Below are 16602 nucleotides of genomic sequence, written 5' to 3' on the forward strand. Positions count from 1 at the left end.
GGGCTTCCATTCCATTATTTTAGTTATACAGGATTTAATTTACCTGCATCTTTAACTCATTATAGTTCATACTGCCTAGTGAATATTTTATAATTAATTGTTGTACTTTGCTGTCATTTTTCGTTATTCCTATAACTCAAACATGTTTCCAAGAACCTGTAACTTATTATAACCCTGTTGTCAATGCTGATATTGACACCAATGTTCAATGTCACAAGACTCATTAACAAGCATTTTGGATATAAGAAAGGGCCATTCCTTTATATATATTTTTTTGTGTGAAATCTCTATTTTATGTGATTTCGGGGGCCATTTATGTGAGGGAAAATAACGCTTAGAATGACGTCATGGTCGTTGTCTCGAATGTCGGGAGCTAGCGCTTGTTAAGAGGCCGCGCGCACAAAAAGGAAGGATTTATTACTACATTCTGGAGAGCAAGGTCGTCGGCATCTGCAGCACTTCGTATTTCAGGTACTGCTTTGCCGTCGTAAAAAATTGGAAGGTTTCGTTAATGTAAACCGATTCGATGCATTCTCCGACTAGCTTAGAGCTTCATGATAGCTAGCCAGCTAACGCAACGTTCGAAAGTCGTGTTATATTTTAAAGGTAATCTGTCTAATTAATTCCAGACATTACCCAGGTAAGCTAGGACAAATTACTTCGCTTGTCATTGTTTTCAATCAGCTAACGTTAGCAGGTCTCTAGGGCAGGCTAAAGTTATGTAGGCCGAAGTCCTTATGAGCTGAGAGGAAGGAATTGTTTTGAACGTAACCCGAACTGCGTTAATGAGTCAGCTGTAGTTACTAATTGAGCTAGCTAGTTAATTTTACTAGCCAGAGCTATTTGTATTGTCAGTTTATGGCAAGTCTAGCTAGCTAACTAGTTGGCAAGATAATGCAGACATCTTGTGTTTTCAATTTTGCTTGTCCAGACCTAGTTATGGACCGCTCAACTCCGTTCTATGGAGGAAGTGTTGTTTTGATAACTGGTCGCCGGAAGTCACCATTAGTCGATCCTTGTAAAAATTTCAATTCTGAAGACCCTTACCTATACCAATGTTTGTTCTGTAGAACTGGAGTCCTTCCGCGGTGTGCTGAAATTCATACTTTTAATAAACGTAGCGAATACAACCACCGACTTTTTCCTCATGTTTTGTTCATACAATGTAAACATATTCAATTTGCACATTCCAGTATGGAACGTTGTTTGGGTCTTTGAGTGTCAAAGATACACGTTAAATAACACCGTTTAGTTGTAGAATGTTGTAGAGAGTTAGCTTTAGCTTGGTACCTAGCTAGCACCAATACAACCAGCCTGAAAACAATGACCAGTAGAAACTGCAGTCATCATTATTCTTAACAATGGTTTAGGAATCCTTGTAAGTATTAGCCTGGTAGCCACTTGTTTTTCGCTTACTGAAATTAATTTTACTTAATGAAAATAAATAGCTAGCCAGCTACTAAACCGTGTTGCCCAAAGCTAACCTTATAAGCAGCCAGTTAGCTTCATGGGGCTCGACCAGACTGGGTTAATGTTTGTGAAGGTAGCGACAATAAGGATTTAGGCACCATAGTGGAATATGCGGTCTTGCTTCAAAATAAAAATATATATTTGAAAGTGAAGGATAGAATTGGTTGACTCATGCCATATTTAGAATAATGTTAAACAAGGTTGGAATGTGAGTCAATGAAATGGGGTATCGGTCTACTCGGTGACACCAACAGAACACAACTGTGAAGAGTATATGCAAATATAAGCGCTACAACACTAATCGCCTCCCCAGTCAGCCTATTGTGTGTCCACATTCATATTGCACTGTACAGCTTTACCTAAGGATTGGGTATCCGTCTACTCAATAACCAGTGTATTCCCCCCCCCCCCCCCCCCCTGTCCTCAGTTATCAGACTCCAAAACATCCACACAGTATTGTTTTTCCTTTGGAATAGTGTTCAATACATATAGGTTGACAGTAAATGTGGCTCATTTCAGTTGTTTGAGTCCCACAATAAGGGCTACGACGCTGATGTTTTCTGGGTGTCACGGAGTAGACCGATACCCCATATCATTGATCCACAATCCATGGGTAAGGTTGTACAGTGAAATAAGTATACCCCCAATGCAATTCTAGTCTAATACATCCAGCATGATTTGTCAAATTAACAAATTGTTTTATTTTGTGTAACATTCCAACCTCGTTTAGCATGATCTATTCAGTTATGGCATAGTTCTAGTATTCATTCGCATCACTGTCAATGACACTTATTTTGAAGGCTAACCTTCAAAGTCCATTTGTGGCTAATCCTTATTGTGGCTAGCTTCACATAGAATGGTCTGACCACCATTAAGAACTGTCTTATACATTATGGTTATTTTAGATGACACCTAGCTATATAGTTAGCTAGCTAACAATAGTTACTGAAACAGATTGTCGTTTTTTGGAAAGAACATCGTTTGCATCCATGAGCTAGCTAGCTTTTTTTTTATGACCAGCACTGTAGGTGCCGGAGACAACTTTACCAGCATCACAGCAATGAATCGTTGTGACATATGAAACTTGAGTGGTATTGTAATCAATGTGTAATATCTATGTCAAAAATCTATGAACTTGTTAAATTATGTGTATTCAGGTCCTGATTGGTCAACAAGCTTGTGACCAGTCAAATAGTGTTAATTGACATGTCAAATAGTCTTAATTGATGCATATCTTTTTGGACACGCAAAGACACAAATGAGGAAACCGTTGGTTGTATTCGATACAAGATGAAGAGGGGTATTGCGATATGTACAGTGCATTCGGAAAGTATTCAGACCCCTTCCCCTTTTCCACATTTTTTTACGTTACATCCTTGTTCTCAAATTGAGGAACATTTTAATTTCATCTACACACTATCACATAATGACGAAGCGAAAACAGGTTAATTTTTTGAAAATGTCTTAAATACAAAAAAAACATACACTGCTCAAAAAAATAACATCCTAGATCTGAATGAATGAAATATTCTTATTAAATACTTTTTTCTTTACATAGTTGAATGTGCTGACAACAAAATCACACACAAATTATCAATGGAAATCAAATTTATCAACCCATGGAGGTCTGGATTTGGAGTCACACTCTAAATGGAAAACCACACTACAGGCTGATCCAACTTTGATGTAATGTCCTTAAAATAAGTAAAAATGAGGCTCAGTAGTGCGTGTGGTCTCCACGTGCCTGTGTGACCTCCCTACAACGCCTGTGCATGCTCCTGATGAGGTGGCGGATGGTCTCCTGAGGGATCTCCTCCCAGACCTGGACTAAAGCATCCATGATGTCCCAGATGTGCTCAATTGGATTCAGGTCTGGGGAACGGGCGGCCCAGTCCATAGCATCAATGCCTTCCTCTTGCAGGAACTGCTGACACACTCCAGCCACATGAGGTCTAGCATTGTCTTGCATTAGGAGGAACCCAGGGCCAACCGCACCAGCATATGGTCTCACAAGGGGTCTGAGGCACTCATCTCGGTACCGAATGGCAGTCAGGCTACCTCTGGCGAGCACATGGAGGGCTGTGCGGCCCCCCCAAAGAAATGCCACCCCACACCATGACTGACCCACCGCCAAACCGGTCATGCTGGAGGATGTTGCAGGCAGCAGAACGTTCTCCACGGCGTCTCCAGACTCTGTCATGTGCTCAGTGTGAACCTGCTTTCATCTGTGAAGAGCGCAGGGTGCCAGTGGCGAATTTGCCAATCTTGTTGTTCTCTGGCAAATGCCAAACATTCTGCACGGTGTTGGGCTATAAGCCCAACCCCCTCCTGTGGACGTTGGGCCCTCATACCACCCTCATGGAGTCTGTTTCTGACCGTTTGAGCAGACACATGCACATTTGTGGCCTGCTGGAGGTAATTTAGCAGGGCTCTGGCAGTGCTCCTCCTTGCACAAATGCGGAGGTAGCGGTCCTGCTGCTGGGTTGTTGCCCTCCTACGACCTCTTCCACGTCTCCTGATGTACTGGCCTGTCTCCTGGTAGCGCCTCCATGCTCTGGACACTATGCTGACAGACACAGCAAACCTTCTTGCCACACCTCGCATTGATGTGCCATCCTGGATGAGCTGCACTACCTGAGCCACTTGTGTGGGTTGTAGACTCCGTCTCATGATACCACTAGAGTGAAAGCACCGCCAGCATTCAAAAGTGACCAAAACATCAGCCAGGAAGCATAGGAACTGAGAAGTGGTCTGTGGTCACCACCTGCAGAACCCCTCCTTTATTGGGGGTGTCTTGCTAATTGCCTATTTCCACCTGTTGTCTATTCCATTTGCACAACAGCATGTGACATTTATTGTCAATCAGTGTTGCTTCCTAAGTGGACAGTTTGATTTTACAGAAGTGTGATTGACTTGGAGTTACATTGTGTTGTTTAAGTGTTCCCTTTATTTTTTTGAGCAGTGTATTTACATAAGTATTCAGACCCTTCACTATGAGACTTGATATTGAGCTCAGGTGCATCTGTTTTTTTTTAATCATCCTTGAGATGTTTCTACAACATGATTGGAGTCTGTGGTAAATTCAATTGATTGGATATGATTTGGAAAGGCTGTCTATATAAGGTCCCACAGTTAACGGTGCATGCCAGAGCAAAAACCAAGCCATGAGGTCGAAGGAATTGTCCGTAGAGCACCGAGACAGGATTGTGTTGGGGCACAGATCTGGGGAAGGATACCAAAATATTTCTGCAGCATTGAAGGTCCCCAAGAACACCATGGCCTCCATCATTCTTAAATGGAAGAAGTTTGGAACCACCAGGACTCTTCCTAGGGCTGGCCAAACTGAGCAATCAGTGGCAGCATCATGCTGTGGGGATGTCAGTGGCAGGGACTGGGAGACTAGTCAGGATCAAGGGGAAAGATGAACAGAGCAAAGTACAGAGAGATCCTTGATGGAAACCTGCTCAGGACCTCAGACTGGGGGCGAAGGTTCACCTTCCAACAGGACAACGACCCTAAGCACAAAGCCAGACCAAGCAGGAGTGGCATTGGGACAAGTCTCAACGACCTTGGGGGGGTTATACATTTGCAAAAAAAATTAAAAGCCTGTTTTTGCTTTGTCATTATGGGGTATTGTGTGTAGATAAGAAAAACAATTTATTCAATTTTAGAATAAGGCTGTAACGTCAAAGTGGAAAAAGTTAAAGGTTCTGAATTCTTTCCAAATGCACTGTAGCTACTGGGTTTCCAACTGTCAATGATATCAGACCACTCAAGTGAAGTGAATAAGTTGATTTTGTGTTTTCAAAGTTAATGTATGTTATGGGTGTCAAATTCTAAACCTAATTTAACAGAATAAGTACAGCCTCTGGATTGGGTAGCCTCCCTGCTAGTAACAAGAAACGGTATTTGTATTGTATCTAACAAATTGATCACTCATATACTAAACCATTTATCAATCATTCTTAGCAGAACCGCTCCCCTGTTGGTCTCCAAGCTCCTTTAGCCTGTTAAGAATGTTAATGTACACAAATGGCCACTATTTTGACTAACTCTTCAACCTCATTTCAGGAATATCCTGTCCCCCCCCCCTCTCCCCTCCCTTTTTCAGAGAGCATGGCTCAGGAGACCAATCAGACGCAAGTGCCAATGCTTTGCACTATGGGCTGTGGTTTCTATGGTAATCCCCGCACCAACGGCATGTGCTCAGTCTGCTACAAGGAACACCTGCAGAGACAACAGGGCGTGGGCCGTTCCAGCCCCCCAGGTGAGAAAGGTAGGGAGAGGGACACAAAATGGGGGGGCTGGAGAAGGAGGTAGCAATCGCTACTAAAACCTTGGCATTATAAAGCAATAGTGATTTATCCGTTTGTGAAACTTTTTTTTTTTTTTCTTCATTGAAGCCATGATTCAACATAAGTAAAAGGTCAGTCATAGTCACAATCAACGAACATGTGGTTTGTCTACAGGCTCGGTTGCTTCATCGCCAGTGGGGTCCCTGGGAGCAGCTGGTGTGTCGGTGAAGCGCCAGACAGCGGAACCCAGCGCGGAAGGGGTCACTCTGCCCGAGGAAAGGACATCCAGGTATGCTGCCAGAGAATCAGCTTGTCTCTGCAAACAAACACAGACTGCTAAATGGAAGCCATTCAATTGACAGTAAGCTGTTGCTCAAGAGGCTTTGGTTTATCATCGTGTTTTGGAGTTCCCTAGTCTTCCTCCTGAGCTTAATATTAGATTATGGTTTCAGTTGATCAACTCATTATTGGTCTGAGTGTGTATGTGTGTCTTTAGTCCCAGCTCCCCCAGCCCAGTAACCCAGCAAATGACAGCCATGAGTATCTCCCAGGATACTGGAGCCACTGACTCAGACCAGGCTAATGGGGAAGAGGAGGGGACATCCAAAAACACAGGTTAGAACAACTGGGGGGGGGGGGGCTCAATACTTTCTTGGTTTCCAAACTGTTTCCCATGTCTATATCATCAGTAACATTATGTGGCATGCCTCCTGCCTTGTCTTGTAATACATAACTACACTGCAGCAACAGTCCTATATGGGTATCTTTGTTTGAAGTTCAGTCAGATGTTGTATTTTAACAGAGCCAGTGGGTGAGGCAGCCCAGACCTTGTCTGATGGTGATCAGACCCCTGACAAAAATAAGAAGAACCGATGCTTCACTTGCCGGAAGAAAGTGGGCCTCACGGGTAAGACTGAAGAGGGTTTTAAGCCAGGTGGACACTACACGTTTTTAGTCAGATCTACAGGCTCCTGATCGGCTACTGACACATTTTTCCAAATTGGAGTAAAACTTAGAGCTGCAGCCTGTAAAAGTGTAAGCACATACTTGATTTGCGTTTGATTGCTGTAATAGGCTCCCGGGTACCTGCGTGTTCCCAATAATTTAACATGTTGAATATATTCTACCTCAAATCGACTATTGTTTCCAAGTGTGAACAATGCTCAGAGCAGATGCGAGACATTTCTCACCACCAGCCAATAGCAGCTACTCGGGACAATAAATTGTTCTCTTCACCTACATTACAAGTTCATCTCTAACCATATTTCGTCCAACCTTTTTATGCAAGTAAAGTACATGTCGGATAAAAATAATGCTATGACAGCCCTGATGGAAACGGAACATTTTTCGCCAAACTTTGCAAATGTCAAAACAAAATACGCTGCCAGGGGCGTGCTAGAACTCTTAAAAAAAAAAAAATATATATATATATATATATATTATTACGTTAATGAAAGTTGGTGCCCAAATATAGCCTAAACCTATTGTTTGATAATTTGACAATGTACAGTACCATTCAAAAGTTTGGACATACTTAAACCCTGGAATGAGTTTCTTTATATTTACTATTTTCTACATTGTAGAATAATAGAGAAGACATCAACTATGAAATAACACATATGGAATCAAGTATCAAAATATATTTTGAGATTCTTCGAAGTAGCCACCATTTGCCTTGATGATAACTTTGCACACTCTTGGCATTCTCTCAACCAGCTTCATGAGGTAGTTAGCTGGAATGCATTAACAGTTGTGCCTTGTTAATTTGTATAATATTTTTCTTTAATGTGTTTGAGCCAATCCGTTGTGTTGAGACATGGTAGGGGTGGTATACAGAAGATGGCCCTATTTGGTAAAAGACCAAGTAATGGCAAGAACAGCTCAAATAAGCAAGGAGAAACGACAGTCCATCATTACTTTAAGACTTGAAGGCCAGCTAGTCCGGAACATTTCAATAACTTTTAAAGTTTCTTCATGTGCAGTTGCAAAAACCATAAAGGGTTATGATGAAATTGGCTCTCATGAGGCCCGCCACAGCAAAGGAAGACCCAAAGTTACCTCTGCTGCAACGGTTAAGTTCATTAGCATTAACTGCACCTCAGATTGCAGCCCAAATAAATGCTTAACAGAGAAAAGCAGCCAACAAATGCTCAGCATATGTGGGAACTCCTTCAAGACTGTTGGAAAAGCATTCTTCATGAAGCTGGTTGAGATAATGCCAGGAGTGCAAAGCTGTCAAGGCAAAGGGTAGTTACTTTGAAGAATCTAAAATGGAAAACATTATTTTGATCTGTTAAAAAAAAAAAAAACTACATGATTGTATGTGTTATTTCATAGTTTTGATGTCTTCACTATTTTACAATGTAGAAAATGGTAAATTGAGAATAACCCTTGAATGAGTAGGTGTGTCTAAACCTTTGATTGGTACTGTATTTCCACACTGAGGTTTGAATAATACTGTGAAAATTGTTATAATGCCCTTTTTAGTGTAAGAGCTGATTGAAAAGACCGCCTGAAGTTTCAGCCTGTTTTGGTGGGAGTGAGTTTTGGCCTTCCATGTTGACATCCTCATGTGGTGAATTAGTCAATAGACCAATAAAGAATTCCAAACCGCTCTACCAGTAACAGCTCATGTTCAGTTTTCCCCTTTCTACTCAAACAGGCAGTTAACCCACTGTTCCTAGGCCGTCATTGAAAATAAGAATTTGTTCTTAACTGACTTGCCTGGTTAAATAAAGGTAAAATAAAAAAAATAAAACCACTCCCAGAGAGTCCTAGCAAAATACTTGCTTGAGAAATTGCTCTTTTCTAAGAAGCCATTTTAATTTAACTTTGTCTATCTCCTCACTCACTAGGCTTCGCTTGTCGCTGTGGTAACCTGTTCTGCGCCATTCACCGCTACTCTGACAAACATGACTGTCCTTACGACTATCGAGGTGCTGCCGCAGCACGCATACGCAAGGAGAACCCTATCGTGGTGGCTGAGAAGATCCAGAAGCTATGAGGACTGAGTAGAAAGGTCTGATGTGCAAATTGTGGAACAATTGCGGCATGGAATAATACCAGATAAAATTGTTTCATGGTAGGATAAGGTGGGTGGGGTGGCGGTGTCACAGCCCCTGCCCAGCCACTTCCTTTAACATCTCCCTCTCTCTCCTAGGGTGACCGCTTGAGTGTGAATGCCTGTGGTGAGATGGTCTGTGTGTGTGCAGTAGGGTTTGGTGGGCATTAGAAGTCTACTGTGGGGAAGGAAGACATTTCATTTTTAACCTTTTTATTGTTTCTTAACTTGGGGGGGGACTTGAGTTAGTTTTTATATTACCCCCGTGTGGTGGTTAAAATGAGCCAGAAGTAACATGTTGAAGAGCATGCTACATCTCCGATAAGGACATCAGGGGGTCAAGTTAAGATCCATGCTAGGAGTTTCTGTGTATCAGCAATATCTTTTGAGGGCTAGAGATTAATTTACTCCCAGAGAAAAACCCTTGTCCAGTTTCTGACAAATGGGCCTTTTTGTTGTAACTTTTCTTTCCCTTCTAACCCTTAGATGAATAGTTCACAACATGGCAACATTTTTTCAAGAAATGTTCTTTGACTTACTGATATTGGGTGCATGAAAGAGCCTCGATATGAGTGATTGAGATTGTTTTTATGAGTGTATGACATCAGATCTATATTAATATATTGTCCTTAGTTTTTTTGAATATAGATTTTTTTTAAAAATATAATTTGGTTGGTTTGTACTGGAGGATTGGCAGTATGTCAGAAAATCACTTGTTTTGTACTGAACCTCTCAATGATATTTTAGCATTTCCATCTGATTTATGTAACCATTTAAAAAAATCAACTTCTGATATGTGATGGAGTAGAGTCCTGTTAATATGTTCAGATTAGGACGGTGCAGAAAATTCTATTTATTATGGAATCAAAGCACAACAATTAAAGTTAACTGCAGAGCATAAGGCATTGAATGTGCAAGTTAACTTACTCAGTTGTTTTCTTCAGCATCCGGGTCTTTATACACTGCTCAAAAAAATAAAGGGAACACTAAAATAACACATCCTAGATCTGAATGAATGAAATATTCTTATTAAATACTTTTTTCTTTACATAGTTGAATGTGCTGACAACAAAATCAAAAATTCAAAAACAAAAATTATCAATGGAAATCAAATGTATCAACCCATGGAGGTCTGGATTTGGAGTCACACTCAAAATTAAAGTGGAAAACCACACTACAGGCTGATCCAACTTTGATGTAATGTCCTTAAAACAAGTCAAAATAAGGCTCAGTAGTGTGTGTGTGGCCTCCACGTGCCTGTATGACCTCCCTACAACGCCTGGGCATGCTCCTGATGAGGTGGCGGATGGTCTCCTGAGGGATCTCCTCCCAGACCTGGACTAAAGCATCCGCCAACTCCTGGACAGTCTGTGGTGCAACTTGGTGGATGGAGCGAGACATGATGTCCCTAGCATTGTCTTGCATTAGGAGGAACCCAGGGCCAACCGCACCAGCATATGGTCTCACAAGGGGTCTGAGGATCTCATCTTGGTACTTAATGGCAGTCAGGCTACCTCTGGCGAGCACATGGAGGGCTGTGCGGCCCACCAAAGAAATGCCGCCCCACACCATGACTGACCCACTGCCAAACCGGTCATGCTGGAGGATGTTGCAGGCAGCAGAACGTTCTCCACGGCGTCTCCAGACTCTGTCACGTCTGTCACATGTGCTCATTGTGAACCTGCTTTCATCTGTGAAGAGCACAGGGCGCCAGTGGCGAATTTGCCAATCTTGGTGTTCTCTGGCAAATGCCAAACGTCCTGTACGGTGTTGGGCTGTAAGCACTACCCCCTCCTGTGGACGTCGGGACCTCATATCACCCTCATGGAGTCTGTTTCTGACCGTTTGAGCAGACACATGCACATTTGTGGCCTGCTGGAGGTCATTTAGCAGGGCTCTGGCAGTGCTCCTCCTGCTCCTCCTTGCACAAAGGCGGAGGTAGCGGTCCTGCTGCTGGGTTGTTGCCCTCCTACGGCCTCCTCCATGTCTCCTGATGTACTGGCCTGTCTCCTGGTAGCGCCTCCATGTTCTGGACACTACGCTGACAGATACAGCAAACCTTCTTGCCACAGCTCGCATTGTTGTGCCATCCTGGATGAGCTGCACTACCTGAGCCACTTGTGTGGGTTGTAGACTCCATCTCATGCTACCACTAGAGTGAAAGCACCGCCAGCATTCAAAAGTGACCAAAACATCAGCCAGGAAGCATAGGAACGGAGAAGTGGTCTGTGGTCCCCACCTGCAGAACCACTCCTTTATTGGGGGTGTCTTGCTAATTGCCTGTAATTTCCACCTGTTGTCTATTCCATTTGCACAACAGCATGTGAAATTTATTGTCAGTGTTGCTTCCTAAGTGGACAGTTTGATTTCACAGAAGAGTGATTGACTTGGAGTTACATTGTGTTGTTTAAGTGTTCCCTTTATTTTTTTTGAGGAGTGTAGTTTAGCTTGATCTCTCTCTCTCTGCAGGTTTGCTACTGAGAATAAAGCATGTTCTGCCAGTCCAGGCAGGACATAATGTAGTGTTCTCCTTGAACGCCCTCTTCTGTTCCATAAAGCCAACAGTGAACCACCTTGTTCCCTAACCACCAGCAGACCACTGATATATGCTGAATGATAACAGAACTGGTTGGCAATTAGTCCAAGAATTTGTATATGTGTGTGTAGTAATGTTTTCATAACTACCCTAAAGAAAACTGCCGTGGCACTGCTTTCTTTTCCTTGTATTTTCTTTCACCCACAGGTAATTCCTGTGTCTTTGAACAGGGGGTGGAATTTAGTCATAGGTCTAAAATCACTCTGGATGACATTTATTCAAAAGTGTCATTCTAGGTTGCTTTCCTGTTCCTCCTGACTGCCCACATTCGGTGAATCTATAGACAGACAAACACAACCCGTAGTACCAGTAATTTGGACATGTCTCAATCCTCGGCCAAGGGCCTTCGTGTCCCTGTGGTTGTTTTCAGGATTGGTCACACTAGTTTGGTTCCAAATAATTAGTGGCAGTTTTGCATTTTTAGGTGAATCAAACGTTTCAGAGCGAATGTCATTGAAAAAGAGTTGTGTGGAAAAAAGCAGATACTGAAAAACATCACGTGTGACACCTGGCAAAACAACGAGGCCCTTTTGAGAGAAAGTCTGAATTGAATGAGCTCTCTTATATGAACAGGAAAACATCGGGACTTGACGCCAGGCACCACAGGTTGAAATTACATTTTTGCATCTACTGATTGAGATTTGTTGGTATTTTTGGTCCATTTATTATTTGTATTTTCACAAAGTAAACCATTTCAAACTTGCTGAAAACTTATAATTTCTTTAGTTTGTTATACTACTGTCATCAAAATTGTTATTAATTTTAACCACTAAAATGAACACGCATCATTCATTTCTAAGCCCATTTCATAAGAGATTTACAAACTGGACTTTCAAGGGCTGTTCAATGGGTTTAAATAGACTTTTGGTGTTTGGTAGTCTTCAGTGTATTTGCCTTTAACTGTCATTTCCCAAAAGTCACTTTTCCCACACGCCAACAAATTTCTCAGCTTCAGAAGCATCTGCATTCACCAAATGTTTTGTGGTTATCCTTAGATACATTACATGACCAAAGATATGTGGGTACCTGCTCTGCGAATATCTCATTCCAAAATCATGTGCATTAATATGGAGTTGGTCCCCTCTTTGCTGCAATAACAGCCTCCACTCGTCTGGGAAGGCTTTCCACTAGATGTTGGAACATTGCTGCAGGGACTTGCTACCATTGTGAGGTCAGACACTGATGTTGGGCGATTAGGCCTGGCCCGCAGTTGGCATTCCAATTCATCCCAAAGGTGTTGGATGGGGTTGAGGTCAGGGCTCTTTGCAGTGAAGTTCTTCCACCCTGATCTTGACAAACCATTTCTGTATGGACCTCGCATTGTGCACAGGGGCATTGTCATGCAGAAACAGGAAAGGGTCTTCCCCAAACTGTTGCCACAAAGTTGGAAGCACAGAATTGTCTAGAATATAATTGTATGCTGTAGCATTAATTTCCCTTCACTGGGAAACATGAAAAACAGCCCCAGACAATTATTAATCCACCAACCATTCCTGTTGGCACTATACACTGGGGCAAGTAGTGTTCTCCTGGCATCTGTCAAACTTAGATTCGTCCATCGGACAGCCAGATGGTGAAGCATGATTCATCACGCCAGAGAACGCGCTTCCAATGGCGGCGAGCTTTACACCACTCTGGCCGACGCTTGGGATTGCACATGGTGATCTTAGGCTTGTGTTTGGTTGCTCGCCCATGGAAACCCATTTCATGAAGCTCCCGACTAACAGTTGTGCTGAAGTTGCTTCCAGAGGCAGTTTAGAATTCAGTATTGAGTTTCGCAACCGAGGACAGACGATTTTTATGAGCTTCAGCACTTGGCGGTCCTGTTCTGTGAGCTTGTGTGGCCTACCACTTCACGGCTGAGCAGTTGTTGCTCCTAGACATTTCCACTTCACAATGACAGCACTTACAGTTGACCAGGGCAGAAATTTGACGAGGGGTGCCACGTTGAAAGTCACCGAGCTCTTCAGTACGGATTGTTTGTCTATGGAGATTGCATGGCTATGTGCTTGATTTTATACGCCTGTCTGCAACAGGTGTGGCTGAAATAGCCGAATCCACTAATTTGAAGTGGTGTCCACATACTTTTGTGTAAATATAGTGCATATTCTCCAGACATGCCCAGAGGGAATTGTTTATATGCTGTCGTAAAAAAAACAAAAATCTAGTTAACATTTTAATTTGGAAGAATGTTCCAAAAATACATTTATCTACATGTCTTTATTTTACAGATAGAAAGATGGATAAAGTATTTATCCACAATCTTCTCTGGCCAAGTCCGGTCGTGGGTATCTTTAACAAAAATATTTATTCGGACTTTGTCCATTGTCCAGAAAAATGTATTTGTCTTATGCAAATATGAGCATATTTAATCATCTCACCTTTTTTTGCATATATATTTATATATATAATTTTTTTACTCAGACGAAAATGTAATAAAACAATTTTGTGTGTGTCTACATCCGACTGGTAAAAGGTGATTTGTGATATGATTGAGAGAGAAAAATCCCTATTGGGATGTGGTGCCTGGTCTGGATTTAGATGGACCTGTGATTGGAGCATTAGCCTGGGTTGTGTTGCCAGTTAAAGAACGGCTTAGTGAAGGAAAGGTCTAAAATGGCTCAGTCTTGGCATGCAAACACCAAGGTTGCCTGTTGCTGAGCCAAGCCAGGAGCTCAAAGCCCCTGTGGCAAGAGATGAGTCCTCTTGGTTCTCATTTGGAATTTAGGCACTTGGATCTTTAGGTTCCCACTATATAAAGTATCTGAGTGGAGATGGTGCAGTGCCTGTGATACCATGTAAGAAGGGCACGCGTATGATGGACTAGACTCCTGTCTGTGAGAAAAAGATATATACTTTGCTGTAGGTTTTATTCCCTATTGTGATGTTACTGTTTTAAGGGCATGCAGTAAACTGGCTTTAAAGTGGGCAGAGATGTGGCACCGGGGTTACCTGATGAGTATACCCTGTTTTAGGCCAAGGGAACAGAGTTGGTTTGTCCTTCAGTTTGGCTGATTTTGTCTTCTTTGCAATTATGTTTCGCAGGTTGATAGTTACCTTGACTACTCGAACTACCCCAGCATTTAAAAAGGTGAGCAATTTGAATGTTACCAACAGGGTTATCAAGCTATTTTTTATCAATGGAATTGACCAAACAAGATTTCTTTAAAATAAACCTGTATTTATATAGGCAAGCCAGTTAAGAACAAATTCTCATTTACAATGATGGCCAAACCCAGATGACACTGGGCTAATTGTGCGCCGCCCTATGGGACTCCCAATCATGGCCGGTTGTGATATAGTCTGGAATGGAACCAGGGTGTCTAGTGATGCCTCTAGCACTGAGATGCAGTGCCTTAGATGTGCTGCGCCACTTAGGAGCCCCTGTTGGATCATTGCAATTGTATGTAAATGAATCAACTTAACCAGCTCAGAATCAGCGCTTGATGTTATGAAAACATCCACTACAATTTCAATCTGTTATACTTTAACCTCTACAGGATCGGTGTCTCCCCGTTGGGAAATGTCCTTGTTACTTATGCTCAAGACAGACATTTCTTATATGGACAGAGAGCTTCAATTCTTGTTAATCTAACTGCACTGTCCAACTTATCAGTAGCTATTACAGTGAAAAAAGACCATGCTATTGTTTGAGGAGAGTGCAAAACAAAACTTATCACAGCAACTGATTTGATACATTCACCTCTGAAGGTAAATAATGTACTTACATTCAGTAATCTTCCTCTTTGTCATCCTGAGGGTCCCAAAGAGAAAATAGCTTAGTTTTGTTTGCTCAAAACAATTTTTATATTAAAATGTAGGAACTGGGTTCTACAGTTTGAACCCTAAAGTGTTTCCATTCAAATGGTATCAAGAATATGCATATCCTTGCTTCAGGTCCTGAGCTACCCAAATCTAACTGCCTGTATGTCATTTTAGGCTAAAGGGTCCGACCCTTTTAACAATGTCATTAAGCTTGTTTGTAGCACAACATAATCATTGTCTGCATTTTGAGGCCATTACTACAAAGCATTTGATCCATGATGATGAGTGACCAAATCTGGCAATATTTCTCTGTCACTGCAGAACTGATTTATTATAACTGACAGTGAAGTACTTTACTCATTTCACTGATGTATGAGAAATGATAGCGTGGACAATAATTGTGTTCCAGAATGTTCAAAGTAGTAGATCTGTCCTGCAGGAAATTGCAGAAGTGCAGTCAAGTCCTTTGGCTCAGAAACACCACCAGATATTTTTTGTTTTTAAAATGTAGGACTGTATGAGTAAGTATAAAAAATAAAAGTTTATTTTAAATTGACACCTGACTTTTGTATTTATTTGTACAACTGAGGTTAAGCAGTACAAATCTGGTAAAGCAGAGGCAGCCCTGGGATGCCAAAAGCAATTTTCCCGCATGGGTTCAGACTTTCCTCTCGAGACAGGTTAATCCTATAAAAAGTCAAACATTACATCACTACCTCCCAATGTACTGCAGTACATTCAATGGACAACACTTAATACAGTAACCTATTGTTTTACAGCTGTACCTTAACTTTTTTCTGCTGTGTTTCTCTGACTCAGCCAAATGCTTAGATGTAAGGTCTCCAGCTGCGTGGTTCTGGCACCGGTTCTGACTGACATGTTCTTATAAATTGATCTGTGGATACCGTACATCGGAATGGCTTGAATTGAGCGACAGCCCTGGTTCTCACAGAAAGTTTTTTTTTTTTCTGAGCCTGTGTGATGTAGGACGTTAGACCTAAAACCACTTCATGCTGGGATGTCCCTCCTACCACTCAATTCGCTCTTCCGACTGTCCATAAACTCCTGGCTGAACCCTACATCACAGGCAAATCATATGCCTGCAATCCTTATATCGTAGTGGTTTGATCATGGTAGCACATTCAGAGATCGATTTTATAGTCATTAACCTAAACTAGATTATATTTTAAACAAAACACTTTCCGTTTGTCATATATGAACAAGGTTAATGAGTGGTGCAGCGGTCTAAGGCACTAAATCTCAGTGCTAGAGGTGTCACTAAAGACACCCTGGTTCGAATCCAGGCTGTATCGCAACCGGTCGTGATTGGGAGTCCCATAGGGCGATGCACAATTGGCCCAGCGGTTTCCCGGTTTGGCCGGTGTAGGCCATCATTGTAAATAAGAATTTGTTCG

The 16602-nt window shown here is 42.0% G+C and overlaps 1 protein-coding gene across 10 annotated transcripts; it reads left to right on the forward strand.

The window, feature by feature from the left end:
• The first annotated feature begins 315 nt into the window (after positions 1-315).
• zgc:77486 (zf-A20 domain-containing protein) lies at positions 316-15743 on the forward strand. Of its 10 annotated transcripts, none has more exons than XM_090235618.1 (7): positions 322-471; positions 5542-5746; positions 5940-6054; positions 6262-6380; positions 6568-6672; positions 8621-8784; positions 14468-14535. In XM_090235618.1, exons 2-6 carry the CDS (start codon positions 5587-5589, stop codon positions 8767-8769), a joined length of 648 nt encoding a protein of 215 aa, XP_090091744.1. In that variant the 5' UTR covers positions 322-471; positions 5542-5586; the 3' UTR covers positions 8770-8784; positions 14468-14535. The 10 variants fall into 10 exon arrangements, with proteins under 10 accessions (XP_036833992.1, XP_090091744.1, XP_036833993.1 ...); XM_090235620.1 differs by having other exon boundaries at positions 330-471; positions 5542-5737; XM_090235623.1 differs by having other exon boundaries at positions 410-471; positions 5542-5737; positions 5940-6126.
• The last annotated feature ends 859 nt before the right edge of the window (positions 15744-16602 follow it).

Source organism: Oncorhynchus mykiss, chromosome 5 (assembly GCF_057628025.1).
Source record: "Oncorhynchus mykiss isolate SJ-2025 chromosome 5, ASM5762802v1, whole genome shotgun sequence".
NCBI lineage: Eukaryota > Metazoa > Chordata > Actinopteri > Salmoniformes > Salmonidae > Oncorhynchus > Oncorhynchus mykiss.